Raw genomic sequence first — 13,324 nt, 5'->3', positions numbered from 1 at the left:
GGAATTTCACTACCAGTAAGTTGAGATCCGAAGATCTGAGAAGCGCACTGATGTGGCCAGCTATTAACCCCAGTTAATCCTGCTTCTCCACTTGCTAGTCTTGGCCAACTAGTAACAGTGCTAATTCAAGGGCCTAATCCTGCACTACTGAAATCAATAGTAAGCATCCCATTGATTTCTTTGGCACGTGATGGGGCCTAGGGGCCTGATCCCAAATCAATGGAATGATTCCTGCTAACTTTCCCAGGCTTTGGTTCCGGGCCCAAGTAAGGCTGAGAGGAGGAGGGGAGGAAGGGAAGGAAAGCAGACGAAATGTGGGAAGAGGGAGGGAGAACGTGAGAAGGAAAAGAGAGAGAGACAGAGAAACACCTCATGAGAGTTCAGAGCTCTTTGTATTCCACACTCCTCCTCTTCGACAAGCTGTGCTTTGGTGTTCAGGCTGCAAACCCACTGCAGAATCTAGCGCTTCCTAGGCAATGTCTGTGACATCCCTGATCACAGGATAGGGATTGGATGTCACAAACGCATGCTTGAATGGAAGTGCCAGGGAAGCAGCCTGGGACTGTTCACACACCAGTATCTGAGTAACCCACAGTGATGAAAAGTGATTTCTTGAACGGGAGTGGGACTCAGGAAAGCTGGGATCCATTCCCAGCTCTGCCACTGCCCTGCTGGGTGACCTGGGGCAAGACCCCTCACTTTTCTGTGCCTGTTTTCCTTCTCACCCTCTGTACATCTTGGCTATTGAGACTGGAAGCTCTTCGGGGCAGGTCTTCTCTGAGTGCTCAGTAGCATGGCTGCGGCCTCTTGGAGCTACCAGAAACCATGGCATGGTAAAAAGGACATAGTACAGGGAGTGAGGACCGGGGCACCCTCACCAAGACCACAACAGGGCAGTCTGGCAGAGCACAGCAGTGTCTTGTTATCTCACTGAGCTATGGGGAAAACCGCTCTGACTGAGCAGCTTAGACAAACATGGGGATTTTCTCCCGCACCAGGAAATTATGTGGCTGAAGCAAGAAGCAGCAACGTTATTAGTGCCACATGAACAGCGGCGGTCAGTGCCAGCTCCTACCAGGTGCAGAGTTCATAGGCCAGGAGGGCCAATGGGGGTGTGTTTTCAAGAGGAGCTCTCTGCGAGAACATCGAGGAGGAGCCAGGGAGCAGCCGGGCCATTGGGAAGTGGGCTGTGTTGCTTTAGACTTAGGCTTTTATTGCCAGGACTGTGAAGGTCAGTGTGACAGAGCAGAGGGTTTGACAGCCTTTGAGTCACCACTCCCAGCAGAGGCTCTGTCAGAGAGGAACAGGAGCTCGACAGCTAGTGGCAGCAGGCCCGGGGCTGGTTGCTGTCAGGGTGAAGGTTCATTCTGTTATCTCAGGCCCCAAAGATGCATCGAGCAGTGATGGGCAGTGCCTCCCGAGTGCTCCAGGCTACGGTTCAGGCTCCTCTCCTTCTGCCTGGGCTCCCAGCTCCACGTTATCGCGCAATGTCTTCACAACAGCTGCTGGTGCCACCCCCTGCAGTACTGTGGCAGCCCCTGGCCATTCCAGACAGGCTGCTCCTGGGGCCTGGGCCCTCAAACGTCCCTCCTCGGATCTTGGCTGCAGGAGGTCGGCAGCTAATTGGACACCTCCACAAGGAAATGTTCCAGGTGAGGACTATGACTCAACTTCTCCAGAACGTGGTCACTCATTCGAAGTGTTTCCTGATCTGCAGCCTCCCCCTCTCCTCAGGCACCAGTGCAATGTTTTAGATAGCACTTTCCCTTGCTCCTGACCTTCTTTTCCCCTCTTCTGGGTTCCATTCCCACAAGACGTCACTTTCTGAGTCTCCTAGAGTACAGAAGAGGTGCTTTAGCAATACTAATTATAAGTCACTGTTGGGCTGTCATTTCTCCTGGCTTCTTTCAGCTTTTGGTGTCAGTGTGTTTCTTGAAATCTTTCCTCTGTGCATGTGCCTCTGCCTTCACGGCCATGGGGATGACTCATGTGCTTCAGGCTCTTGCAGACTCAGAGCCACAGTTCTGATTCCTCCCCATTCACACTCTGAGGCTGCTCTAAAGCCTGTGACCTTTCAGTCAGTGGAAAGATTCCCACTGATTTGAATGGGCTTTGGATCAAGCTGACAAGCAGTTTGGGGAACTGCCTAGAAGACCACCATCCACTGCCTGTCGGATTCCCAATTCTCCCAGCATTTGGAGAACTCAGGGGTAGAAACAAAATCCTTTCCCTAACCTCCTTCAGTGCTTCCATGGCAAAGCTCTCCATGAGCGGTGCCAGCAGGGTCTGGCATTCGTTGTGCCTAGCTGTTTGGTGTTGGTCTCTAGCTCTTTAGTTTCCTTTCAGAACTGAGTAGAGTGTCTGTCTAGTTCAGCAGTGCCCCATGGGCACCACAAGAGAGGCCTCCCACAAAGATAGGGGTAGGGATCGGTTTTATTTTTGGTAAAACTCATTTCTGTAAGAAATAGCTAAAAGTTGTAAATATAGTGTGTTTGTGGCTTAAAGTCAAATACTCTGCAGTAAGTGACAGCACTACTGGGTCACATCATGAACTCAGGTTTCAGAGTAGCAGCCGTGTTAGTCTGTATCCGCAAAAAGAAAAGGAGTACTTGTGGCACCTTAGAGACTAACAAATTTATTTGAGCATAAGCTTTCGTGAGCTACAGCTCACTTCATTGGATGCATTCAGTGGATGCATTCAATGCATCCGATGAAGTGAGCTGTAGCTCACGAAAGCTTATGCTCAAATAAATTTGTTAGTCTCTAAGGTGCCACAAGTACTCCGTTTCTTTTTACTATTAGTGGGTGTTGATTTCAATGCAGTTACACTGCCAGACTGCAGGTGGCTGCTTTAACCCTGGCATCTTGTCTGTTCTCCTCAGATTATGGATGAAATCAAGTTGGGAATCCAGTATGCCTTCCAGACTCAGAACTCACTGACTCTGGCCATCAGTGGCCCTGGCCACTGTGCCATGGAGGCTGCGCTTCTGAATGCGGTGGAGGCTGGAGAGGTGGTGCTGATAGCAGTGAATGGAATCTGGGGCGAGCGCGCAACAGACATCTCCAAGAGACTGGGTATGGGACTTGACCCCCTTTCTGTTTGCTGTCTGAGGGCCCAAGCTACAAACAGCTCCAGGATGGCTCAGACCAGGGACTAAGTTAGATTCTTGCTCACTGCCAGTGGATCTCAGTAAAATGTGCGCTGTGGCTAGGTCAGAACCATTATACAGAGACATGCTGCATCTTGACACTTAGGGCCAAATTGCTTTGTCCAACTCTGGAGTGATTACACTGACCTAGTGTAATTGACAGCTCACTTGGACTCTTGCTGCTCAGATACAGTATGGCCCTGCTCACTCTGCCCTGGCTGGGCACTTGGCAGGCCTGAGAGAATTTGGAAGAAATAGCCCTCTCTCCCTTTTCCACTGACTGTCTTCTGGGAGCTCATAGAAATCAGGGAAGTTTTGGCAAAGGCAGATTTTGTTAGCAAGGGGCTTGCTGCAGAATAGAGAGAAAGCTTTCAGGTGCTGAAGGAGAGAAGAAGTTGGGCAGGACTGAACCGTATGTAAGATCCCCAAAGACATTTATTTCCCACTTGATTTAAATGAGAGTTAGGTGCCTAAATACCTTTGAGGATCTGCCATAAATCCTTGTCTACACTGGGGTTCTATGCATTGGTGTAATTACACTGGGGTAGCTGGACCAGTGTAAACCCCTAGTGCAAAAGCCTGGTGTAGACACACTGCACTAGTGTAAGTCATGAATTATACCAGGGGAGTTGCAAGACTAGGTAAATTAAACCAGTGCAAGTGATGTATTTTACACTAATACAAGCATTACTAAGGGTTTGCTTTGGGCACATCCATCACAGTACCCTGCTGCAAAAACCCCAGCATAGAGCAGACCTCACTGAGTAGAAGTAGGTCCAGGGACCCTGCCATCAATACAGACCTTTGGGGGTAATAAAGGGGAACTGAATCCACCCAGGGAGCCTTAAAAGGAACAGACATCTCACGGAACCATCACCTTTGCCTTTCTCAGAAATGCATGGAGTCCCTGTATGTGATACCCCAGTGGAAGCTATGACAGCTGCAGTTCCCAGTCTTTCAGTGAGAATCTGACTGGGCTACGTTACACTGACACAGTCTTTGTGCTCCATGGTGCCTCCTGGCCTTTACATCTCTGACCCACACAGGGAAATTTCTATTTCCCTTCCTTTCTAGTGAGCCAGTGGTTGGGATGGGGAACAGGGGGGCTGTTACCCAGGGGCACAGCGTGTATAAGTCTAATCAGTGATATTGGGAGGGCTTTCAGCATTTTCCCAGTTTTCAGGTGGACAAATTCCCATGAGGCCAGGCTGGACTTTGACAGGTGTCTCTGCTTCCCAGTTAATACATGACTTATTACACACCCAGAACAACAACTCGAAGTTGGTCATGGTCCATCCACTGATGAGTGGAGGCTTGGCACCATGGCGACCCCACCCCCACCCCCTTCGGGGTGCTTTGTGGCATCATTGCACCAACCCTGGGATGTTGGTTGCACTGTGCCAAGGTGCCTGTGGGGAATGGCTCTGTGCATCCTGTCCCACACTTGCATATCGCAGCACAGCCAGCACAATCTGTCCCTCATTGTTTAATGTTGGGGGTTCGAGGCTACTGGTGCTATTCAGGGCTGTTGTTAGAGATGGAACTGCACAGCAGGGTCTGCTAGGGCACTTCTGCCAGGGCACTGACTCTCTGTCCTGCCCCTTTCAGGAGCTGATGTCCACCAACTGGTGAAGCCCCCTGGAGAATACTTTGCACTAAAGGAGATTGAGGAGGTGAGTGCTGCATGTATCGGAGCAAGGACGTTGGGACTAGACTGCAGTGCACTGGCGTTGGCTAGAATAGCCTGGGTGACTGCGGCCTCCTGGGACATAAGGAGAGGCAGGAATCCTTATGTTGCTGCAATGGCAGGCAGAGAAAGCAAGAATGGGTTATGCCCAGAGGAGAAACTATTCTCAACAGTCCCCTAATGCATCTTCTGGGCTTACAAGTAGCTGCCCTGCCCAGGAGAACCCTGCAGCTCACCAAGTGGAGGGTGGGCAGCTACTCACACTATCAGAGCACGACTGCAGAGCCTCAACTCCCTGCCCAGTTCTGCCTGCAGCCATGAGAAATATTGGGAAGAGGAGCATTCCCCATCCTACCTGACAGTAGGGGCACTGTGTGTCTCCGCTGGCTCCTGCCAAAAACGCAGCCCTCATGTGGCAACTCTGTCCTTCACTGCTAGCAGGAAAGCAAAGGGCTGAGCCCCAGCTTGGTGCAATGGAAGCGATGCTAGTTTACACAAGCTGATGTCCTGGCCCTACATTTCTCATGTTGCCATCCACACACCCTTTGCTTTGTTTGTATAAGTGTTTGGGGCTAAGTGTTGTCTCCTTGGCTCTTCAGAGGAAAGACATGAGGGAGTACAGGAAGAAAGCATGGAGAAGTAAGAGAGAGAACCATGCACTGTTTCCATTGGACGCGCATGCATTTAACTGCTAGAATATACAGCCCCTCTCAGCTCCCTAGGGTCTGTTAAGTGTAATGCGAGCATTTTCAGGCAGGGCTCCCTCACGCCGAGATTGCTGTGTAGGTTCCTAGCAGAGTTGAGTGCCTGATACACCCACAGTGTCCAGTAGAGGGAGAGTGTTCATCACTAACAAGCCCACATGGCTTCATAACAACATTATTCATTTGTGTTGTGTTAGCACCTTAGAGTTGCCATGGACCAGGATCCCACTGTGCTAGGAGAGGTACAAACACAGCACAAAGAGAGCCTTCCCCAAAGAGCTGACAGTCCAAGTGTAAGATAGGAGACAACAGATGGCTACAGACAGACAGGGGAGCACAAGGAAACAATGAGACAACAGGCAGGGTCTTGGCTCGCCAGCCATCCTCAGGGTTCATAGAATCATGGTATCATACAATATCAGGGTTGGAAGGGACCTCAGGAGGTCATCTTGTCCAACCCCCTGCTCAAAAGCAGGACCAATCCCCAACTAAATCATCCTAGCCAGGGCTTTGTCAAGCCTGACCTTAAAAACTTCTACGGAAGCAGATTCCACCACCTCCATAGGTAACCCATTCCAGTGTTTCACCACCAGTGAAAAAGTTTTTCCCAATATCCAATCTAAACCTTCCCCACTGCAACTTGAGACCATTACTCTTCATTCTGTCATCTGGTACCACTGAGAACAGTCTAGATCCATCCTCTTTGGAACCCCCTTTCAGGTAGTTGAAAGCAGCTATCAATTCCCACCCTCATTCTTCTCTTCCGCAGACTAAACTATCCCAGTTCCCTCAGCCTCTCCTCATAAGTCATGTGTTCCAGTCACCTAATCATTTATGTTGCCCTCCGCTGGACTCTCTCCAATTTTTCCACATCCTTCTTGTAGTGTGGGGCCCAAAACTGGACACAGTACTCCAGTTGAGGCCTCACCAATGTTGAATAGAGGGGACTGATCACGTCCCTCGATCTGCTGGCAACGCCCCTACTTATACATCCCAAAATGCCATTGGCCTTCTTGGCAACAAGGGCACACTGTTGACTCATATCCAGCTTCTTGTCCACTGTAACCCCTAGGTCCTTTTCTGCAGAACTGCTGCCTAGCCATTCGGTCCCTAGTCTATAGCGGTGCATGGGATTCTTCCGTCCTAAGTGTAGGACTCTGCACTTGTCCTTGTTGAACCTCATCAGATTTCTTTTGGCCCAGTCCTCTAATTTGTCTAGGGCCCTCTGTATCCTACCCCTATCCTCCAGCGTATCTACCTCTCCTCCCAGTTTAGTGTCATCTGCAAACTTGCTGAGGGTGCAATCCATACCATCCTCCAGATCATTAAGGAAGATATTGAACAAAACCAGCCCGAGGACCGACCCTTGGGGCACTCCACTTGATACTGGCTGCCAACTAGACATGGAGCCATTGATCACGACCCCTTGAGCCCGATGATCTAGCCAGCTTTCTATCCACCTTATCGTCCATTCATCCAGCCCATACTTCTTTAACTTACTGGCTAGAATACTGTGGGAGACTGTCAAAAGCTTTGCTAAAGTCAAGGAACACCACGTCCACTGCTTTCCCCTCATCCACAGAGCCAGTTATCTCATCATAGTAGGCAATTAGGTTAGTCAGGCATGACTTGCCCTTGGTGAATCAATGCTGACTGTTCCTGATCACTTTCCTCTCCTCTAAGTGCTTCAGAATTGATTCCTTGAGGAGCTGCTCCATGATTTTTCCAGGGACTGAGGTGAGGCTGACTGGCCTGTAATTCCCCAGATCCTCCTCCATCCCTTTTTTAAAGATGGGCTCTACATTAGCCTTTTTCCAGTCGTCCGGGACCTCCTCCGATCGCCACAAGTTTTCAAAGATAATGGCCAATGGCTCTGCAATCACATCCGCCAACTCCTTTAGCACTCTTGGATGCACCGCATCCAGCCCCATTGACTTGTGCTTGTCCAGGTTTTCTAATAGTCCCGAACCACTTCTTCCTTCACAGAGGGCTGGTCACCTCCTCCCCATGCTGTGCTGCCCAGTGCAGCAGTCTGGGAGCTGACCTTGTTCGTGAAGACAGAGGCAAAAAAAGCATTGAGTACATTAGCTTTTTCCACATCCTCTGTCACTAGGTTGCCTCCCTCTTTCAGTAAGGGGCCCACACTTTCCTTGACTTTCTTCTTGTTGCTAACATACCTGAAGAAACCCTTCTTGTTACTCTTAACATCTCTTGCTAGCTGCAACTCCAGATGTGACTTGGCCTTCCTGATTTCACTCCTGCATGCTTGAGCAATATTTTTATACTCTTCCCTGGTCATTTATCCAAGCTTCCATTTCTTGTAAGCTTCTTTTTTGTGTTTAAGATCAGCAAGGATTTCACTGTTAAGCCAAGCTGGTCACCTGCCATCTTTACTATTCTTTCTACACATTGGAATGGTTTGTCCCTGTAACCTCAATAAGGATTCTTTAAAATGCAGCCAGCTCTCCTGAACTCCTTTCCTCCTCATGTTATTCTCCCAGGGGATCCTGCCCATCAGGATCAGCTTTTGGTAGGCCTCACAGCAAAGGAGAGTTTTAAGGTGGATTATGAGGTGTCTTTGTAGAGGTTTGTAGGGAGCAGCACCAAGAGTCAGGGGCAGGTTGGAGGAAGCATGAAGGAGCTTGTTTGAGGTAACAAGTGGGAGATGATGATGGTGCATGTCTACAATAAATAGGAGCATCTTGTGGCACTGCTCTCATTGCACAGACACTCCTGTCTTCCAGCAGGTGTGCAACCTCTGCAGCCCACCAATACCTACACCTGACAGCAGCCACAGGAGAGCTCCCAGTGCACCACTGCCCATGCAGGCATCTGACAGTGCCTTTGCCAGCCAAAGCCATCTCAGCATTGGGTGTGGTGTTGCAGAAATTCTGCCTCACGTTCCCCCAACAGTCATTGGCCCTGTGCTGGGCGGCTGCTCCTATGACTCCAGCCTGGTCATTTATATTCCCTCCCTTCTGGGGCAATAAAGAGTCTGACTGACCAGGAGTCTAATGAAGGGTCAGTAATTCCAAGCCCCCGGAGGAGCACTCTGACCCCTTTGCTCCAAGAAGTTGCTGGAACCCCAGCCTGCCCACCCACTCCTCCAAGCTCCAGCCCAGTGACCATGCATTAAACAGTGGGGACTGACTCCTCACAAACCGTCAATGTTTCCCTGAGCTGCTATCTACCTCAGCTCTCCTGGAGGCTTTTGCCAGACTCACAATCTTTACTTCTGCCTCTCTATAAGTCCAGTTTCCTGCCAGTCTGCAGCTGAAGGCAACTCCTTCTCTGTAGTCCCTCTGCAGCCCCCCTCTCCTGGGCCCTGCTTGCCTTCTTATCCTGCAGCTGTTGCTGCAGCTGAGAAGATGGCTAGCCTACCTTAGTGACAGTGGTAGAATGGGATCTCTACACCTCATGACGGCAGGTTACTCTCATGATGTGAGGACTGAGGGGGCTGCGTATTATCCCTGCCTCGCAGAGTGCAAACACAAGGGACAATTTTGCCCATGAAATGCCCCTGTTCTCTGTGTATGGTAGGGTTTCTGCCAGAGCAGGGGAGGGCAAACTGCAGCCTGCGGGATTGCCAGCCCCATGGCGCAGTGGGGCTAAAGCAGGCTCCCTGCCTGCCCTGGCCCCGCACTGCTCCCAGAAGCGGCCAGCATCACGTCCCTACGGCCCCTTGGGGACAGGGGAGAGCAGAGGGCTCCATGCACTTCCCTCGCCTGCAGGCACCCCCCCCCACATAGCTCCCATTGGCTGGGAGCGGTACACACAGACCAGGGCACCGTGCTGCAGAGCCGCTTGCCCCAGCCCACCCCCAGGAGCCACTGCCAGATATGCTGGCCACATCCAGGAGTGGCGCAGGGCCAGGGCAGGTTGGGAGCCTGCCTGCCTTAGCCCCGCTGCACACCGCTGCCACCCCAGAGCCGCTCGAGGTAAGTGGCGCTGGGCTGGAGCCCATACCCTGAACCCCTCCTGCACCCCGCACCCTAACCTCCTGCCCTTAGCCCCCTGCTGCATCTGCACCCCAACCCCCTGCCCTGAGCCCCTAAACCCCTGCCTTGAGCCCCCTGCTGCATGCCTTCTGCACCCGAACCCCCTGCCCTGAGCCCCCTCCTGCACTCTGCACCTTTCCTGCACCCCAACCGCTTGCCCTGAGTCCCTTCCTGCACCCTGCACTCCCTCCTACACCCCGCACTCCCTCCCGCACCCCAACCCCCTGCCCAGCCCTACATTCATGGCCCTGCATACAATTTCCCCACCCAGATGTGGCCCTTGGGCCAAAAAGTTTACCCACCCCTGTGCCAGAGCCTCCTCAGCTTGGTTGGTGTATTTAATTTTTTCTCTCTCTCTCTCTCTCTCTCTCTCCCATGTAGGCTCTGGCGCAGCACAAGCCCTCACTGTTTTTCATCACACATGGAGAATCATCCAGCGGGGTGCTTCAGCCCCTGGATGGCCTTGGAGAGCTCTGCCACAGGTCAGTGGGATCCTCCACACGGTGCCCTGTGGCTGGACAGACTGTCTGGACCATGGACGCACTACAGGAAGGCAGGGATGTCGGGGTGTGCTGGGAAACTCAAAACAATCACTACACTTACTAACAACGCCCAATGAGCATCATGCTCTCTAGAAACCACAAAGCTCCACCACCACCAAGTTGCCACACCTGCATTTTATTCTTGTTCTAAGTCACGGGAGATCAGCAGGTGGCCCTGCGAGAGCCCAGGGAACACACATTATTGTTTGCTAAGTGCAGCAGAGAAGAGATAGGCGACAAAGCAGTAGTAAGGGGAGCAAACGTCTATCAACAGCCTCTATTCAGAGGGACTGAATGTGGGGGGCAAAGTGACAGACAGCGCATTGGTTAGGAGAGGGTTCTGCAATCAGGCACAGCACAACAACCATCAGCCAGGTCATTGCTAGGTGCTGAATCTGGGTGTCCAAGGGTAGGATATGTCGGGGTAACATTAATGTCTCACATGGTAGAGCTGTTTGGGCTAGAGGAACAATTCCAGAGGACAAGGCTCCCAAGCTAGGGCTATGTTTCCAAGGGTAGGCTTACCCAGGCTTGGGTTAAGGTTACAATGGAGAAGACTCTCCAAACTATGCTTAGGGAACCAAAGTGTGGGGCTCCTTGAGCTGTGGGTAGGCTTTCAAAGGGTAAGACTCTGTAGGATAGGGTTGGTGTTCTAGCACTTCAAGCTTCACGGGCTAGGGTTAATGTTCCAAAGGATAGGCCGTCCTAGGTTCAGGTTAGGGTTCAAGAGAGCAGGGCTCCACGGGCTAGGGTTCTAACAGATAAGATTCCCTCAGCAAGAGTTAGGGATGCAAAGAGTAATGCTTCCTGGATTAGGGTTCAGGTTCCAGAGGGTAGGGCTCTCCAGGCTAGGGTTTGGGTTCCAGAGAGTAGGGCTATGTAGGATAGGGCAGTGATTCTCAAACAGAATGCAGACCCTTGGGGGTACTCAGAGGTCTTCCAGGGGGTACATCAACTCACCTAGATGTTTGCCTAGTTTTATAACAGGCTACATAAAAAGCAGTAGCGAAGTCAGTACAAACTAAAATTTCATACAGACAATGACTTGTTTATACTGCTCTATATTAGGGTTGCCAACATTCTAATCACACAAAACTGAATACCCTAGCCCCGCCCCTTTACTGAGGCCCTGCCCCCTTCTCCCCCGCTCACTACATTTCCCCTCCCTCGGTGGCTCGCTCGCCCCCATCCTCATTCACTTTCACTGGGCTGGGGCAGGGGGTTGGGGTGCAGGAGGGGGTGATGGCTCTAACTGAGGGTGCGGGCTCCAGGGTGGGGCTAGAAATGATGGGGCTGAGGGGTTTGGGGTGCAGGAGGCGGCTCCAGACGGGGGCTGGGGCCGAGGGATTCAGAGTGCAGGAGGGGGCTGTGGATTGAGGCAGGAGGTGGGGGGGCAGCAGGGGGTACGGACGCTGGGCTGGGGGTGTGGGCTCTGGGGTGGGGCTGGGGATGAGGTGTTTGGAGTTCAGGAGGAGGCGGCAGGCTTGGGGGGCTCAGGGCTGGGGTAGGGATTTGGGGCTCAGGGCCAAGGGGCTCTGCGCCCTGCTCTTGCCCGCAGGCACCACCACCCCAGCTCCCGTTGGCTGTGGTTCCCAGCCAATGGGAGTGCGGAGCTGGTGCTCAGGGCAGGGCAGTGCACGGAGCCCCATGGTCCTCCCACCTAGGACTCACTGATCATTGCATATAGTTCAAGCAAACACAATTTATTAAACAGAAATAAATTTTTTTTAAAAAAAGGAAAAAATGGGAAAGGTTAAAGGAAAATACATCACCCCGCTCTGTGGTATGGGGACACCACAACCAGCCATCTCTGGAGGGTAAGGGCAGTTCAGTCTGTTTCTCACATGTCCCAGGCCTCCTGCCCAGGCCCTGGATGTGCTGCAGGGATGCTGAGGGTCGGACACTTGCTCTGGCGGAGGGCACACACCCTCAGGCTGTAGGTGGCAGAACCCTTCTTCCCAGCATCAGCTCTCCCACCCCCTGTCAGGGTTATGATCCCCCTCCCAGTACCACCTGGAAGACCTCTTGGCTAGGGGAGGCATCTCCCTGCATTGGACCTACTGCCCAGTGTCCCCCTTGCTCTCCCCAGCTGCTCACCGCACCCGGCTCCAGACTGCTCCAGCCCCAGCCCCAGCTCCAGCTTCACTCTGCCTCAGTACTGCTGCTGCTCTGCCTCCTGCCCCCTGGGCTGCTTCTCTGGCCCCTCTGGCTCTGGTTGCTACACTTCTCCACCTAGCACAGGTCTGCTCTCTGGGCTGCTTCTGTGGCTCTGCTCCCATCACTGACCTGCTCCCTGGGCTGCTGCTTCTGATCATTGAGAAAGTCCTCAAGGAAACCATTTTAAAGCTCTTGGAGGAGAGGAAGGTGATCAGAAACAGTCAACATGGATTCACCAAGGGCAAGTCATGCCTGACCAACCTGCTGGCCTTCTATGATGAGATAACTGGTTCTCTGGATATGGGGAAAGCAGTGGATGTGATATATCTTGACTTTAGCAAAGCTTTTATTATGGTATCCCACAGTATTCTTGCCAGTAAGTTAAAAAAGTATGGATTGGATGAATGGACTATAAGGTGGATAGAAAGTTGGCTAGCTCATTGGGCAATGATCAATGGCTTGATATCTATTTGGCAGCTGGTATCAAGCGGAGTGCTCCAAGGGTCAGTCCTTGGGATGGTTTTGTTTTATAGAATATCAGGGTTAAAAGGAACCTCAGGAGGTCATCAAGTTCAACCCCTTGCTCAAAGCAGGACCAATCCCCAATTTTTGCCCCAGATCTCTAAATGGCCCCCTCAAGGATTGAACTCACAACCCTGGGTTTAGCAGGCCAATGCTCTAACCACTGAGGTATCCCTCCTCCCACATTTTTATTAATGATCTGGATGATGTGATAGATTGCACCCTCAGCAAGTTCATGGATGACACTAAGCTGTGGGGAGAGGTAGATACGCTGGAGGGTAGGCATAGGGTCCAGAGTGATCTAGGCAAATTGGAGGATTGAGCCAAAAGAAATCTGATGAGGTTCAACAAGGACAAGTGCAGAGTCCTGCACTTAGGACGGAAGAATCCCATGCACCGCTACAGACTGGAGACCGACTGGCTAAGCAGCAGTTCTGCAGAAAAGGACCTGGGGATTACAGTGGATGAGAAGCTGGATATGAGTCAGCAGTGTGCCCTTGTTGCCATGAAGGCTAATGGCATATTGGGCTGCATTGTCGGAGCATTGCCAGCAGATCGAGGGAAG

The 13,324-nt window shown here is 51.8% G+C and overlaps 1 protein-coding gene across 1 annotated transcript in view; it reads left to right on the top strand.

Moving 5' to 3' along the window:
* The first annotated feature begins 1,150 nt into the window (after positions 1–1,150).
* AGXT (alanine--glyoxylate aminotransferase) overlaps positions 1,151–13,324 on the top strand; it is a 32,450-nt gene continuing 20,276 nt past the window's right edge. The window contains exons 1-4 of the mRNA XM_073360489.1: positions 1,151–1,652; positions 2,883–3,075; positions 4,758–4,822; positions 9,920–10,020. Coding sequence (XP_073216590.1) covers positions 1,389–1,652; positions 2,883–3,075; positions 4,758–4,822; positions 9,920–10,020 — 623 coding nt within the window. The 5' untranslated portion in view covers positions 1,151–1,388. The remainder of the gene's footprint in view (positions 1,653–2,882; positions 3,076–4,757; positions 4,823–9,919; positions 10,021–13,324) is intronic.

This window comes from Lepidochelys kempii, chromosome 9, assembly GCF_965140265.1.
Source record: "Lepidochelys kempii isolate rLepKem1 chromosome 9, rLepKem1.hap2, whole genome shotgun sequence".
NCBI classification, from domain to species: domain Eukaryota; kingdom Metazoa; phylum Chordata; order Testudines; family Cheloniidae; genus Lepidochelys; species Lepidochelys kempii.
Note: the sequence above shows the minus strand (reverse complement) of the source record. Positions and strands in the feature narration are given on the sequence as shown.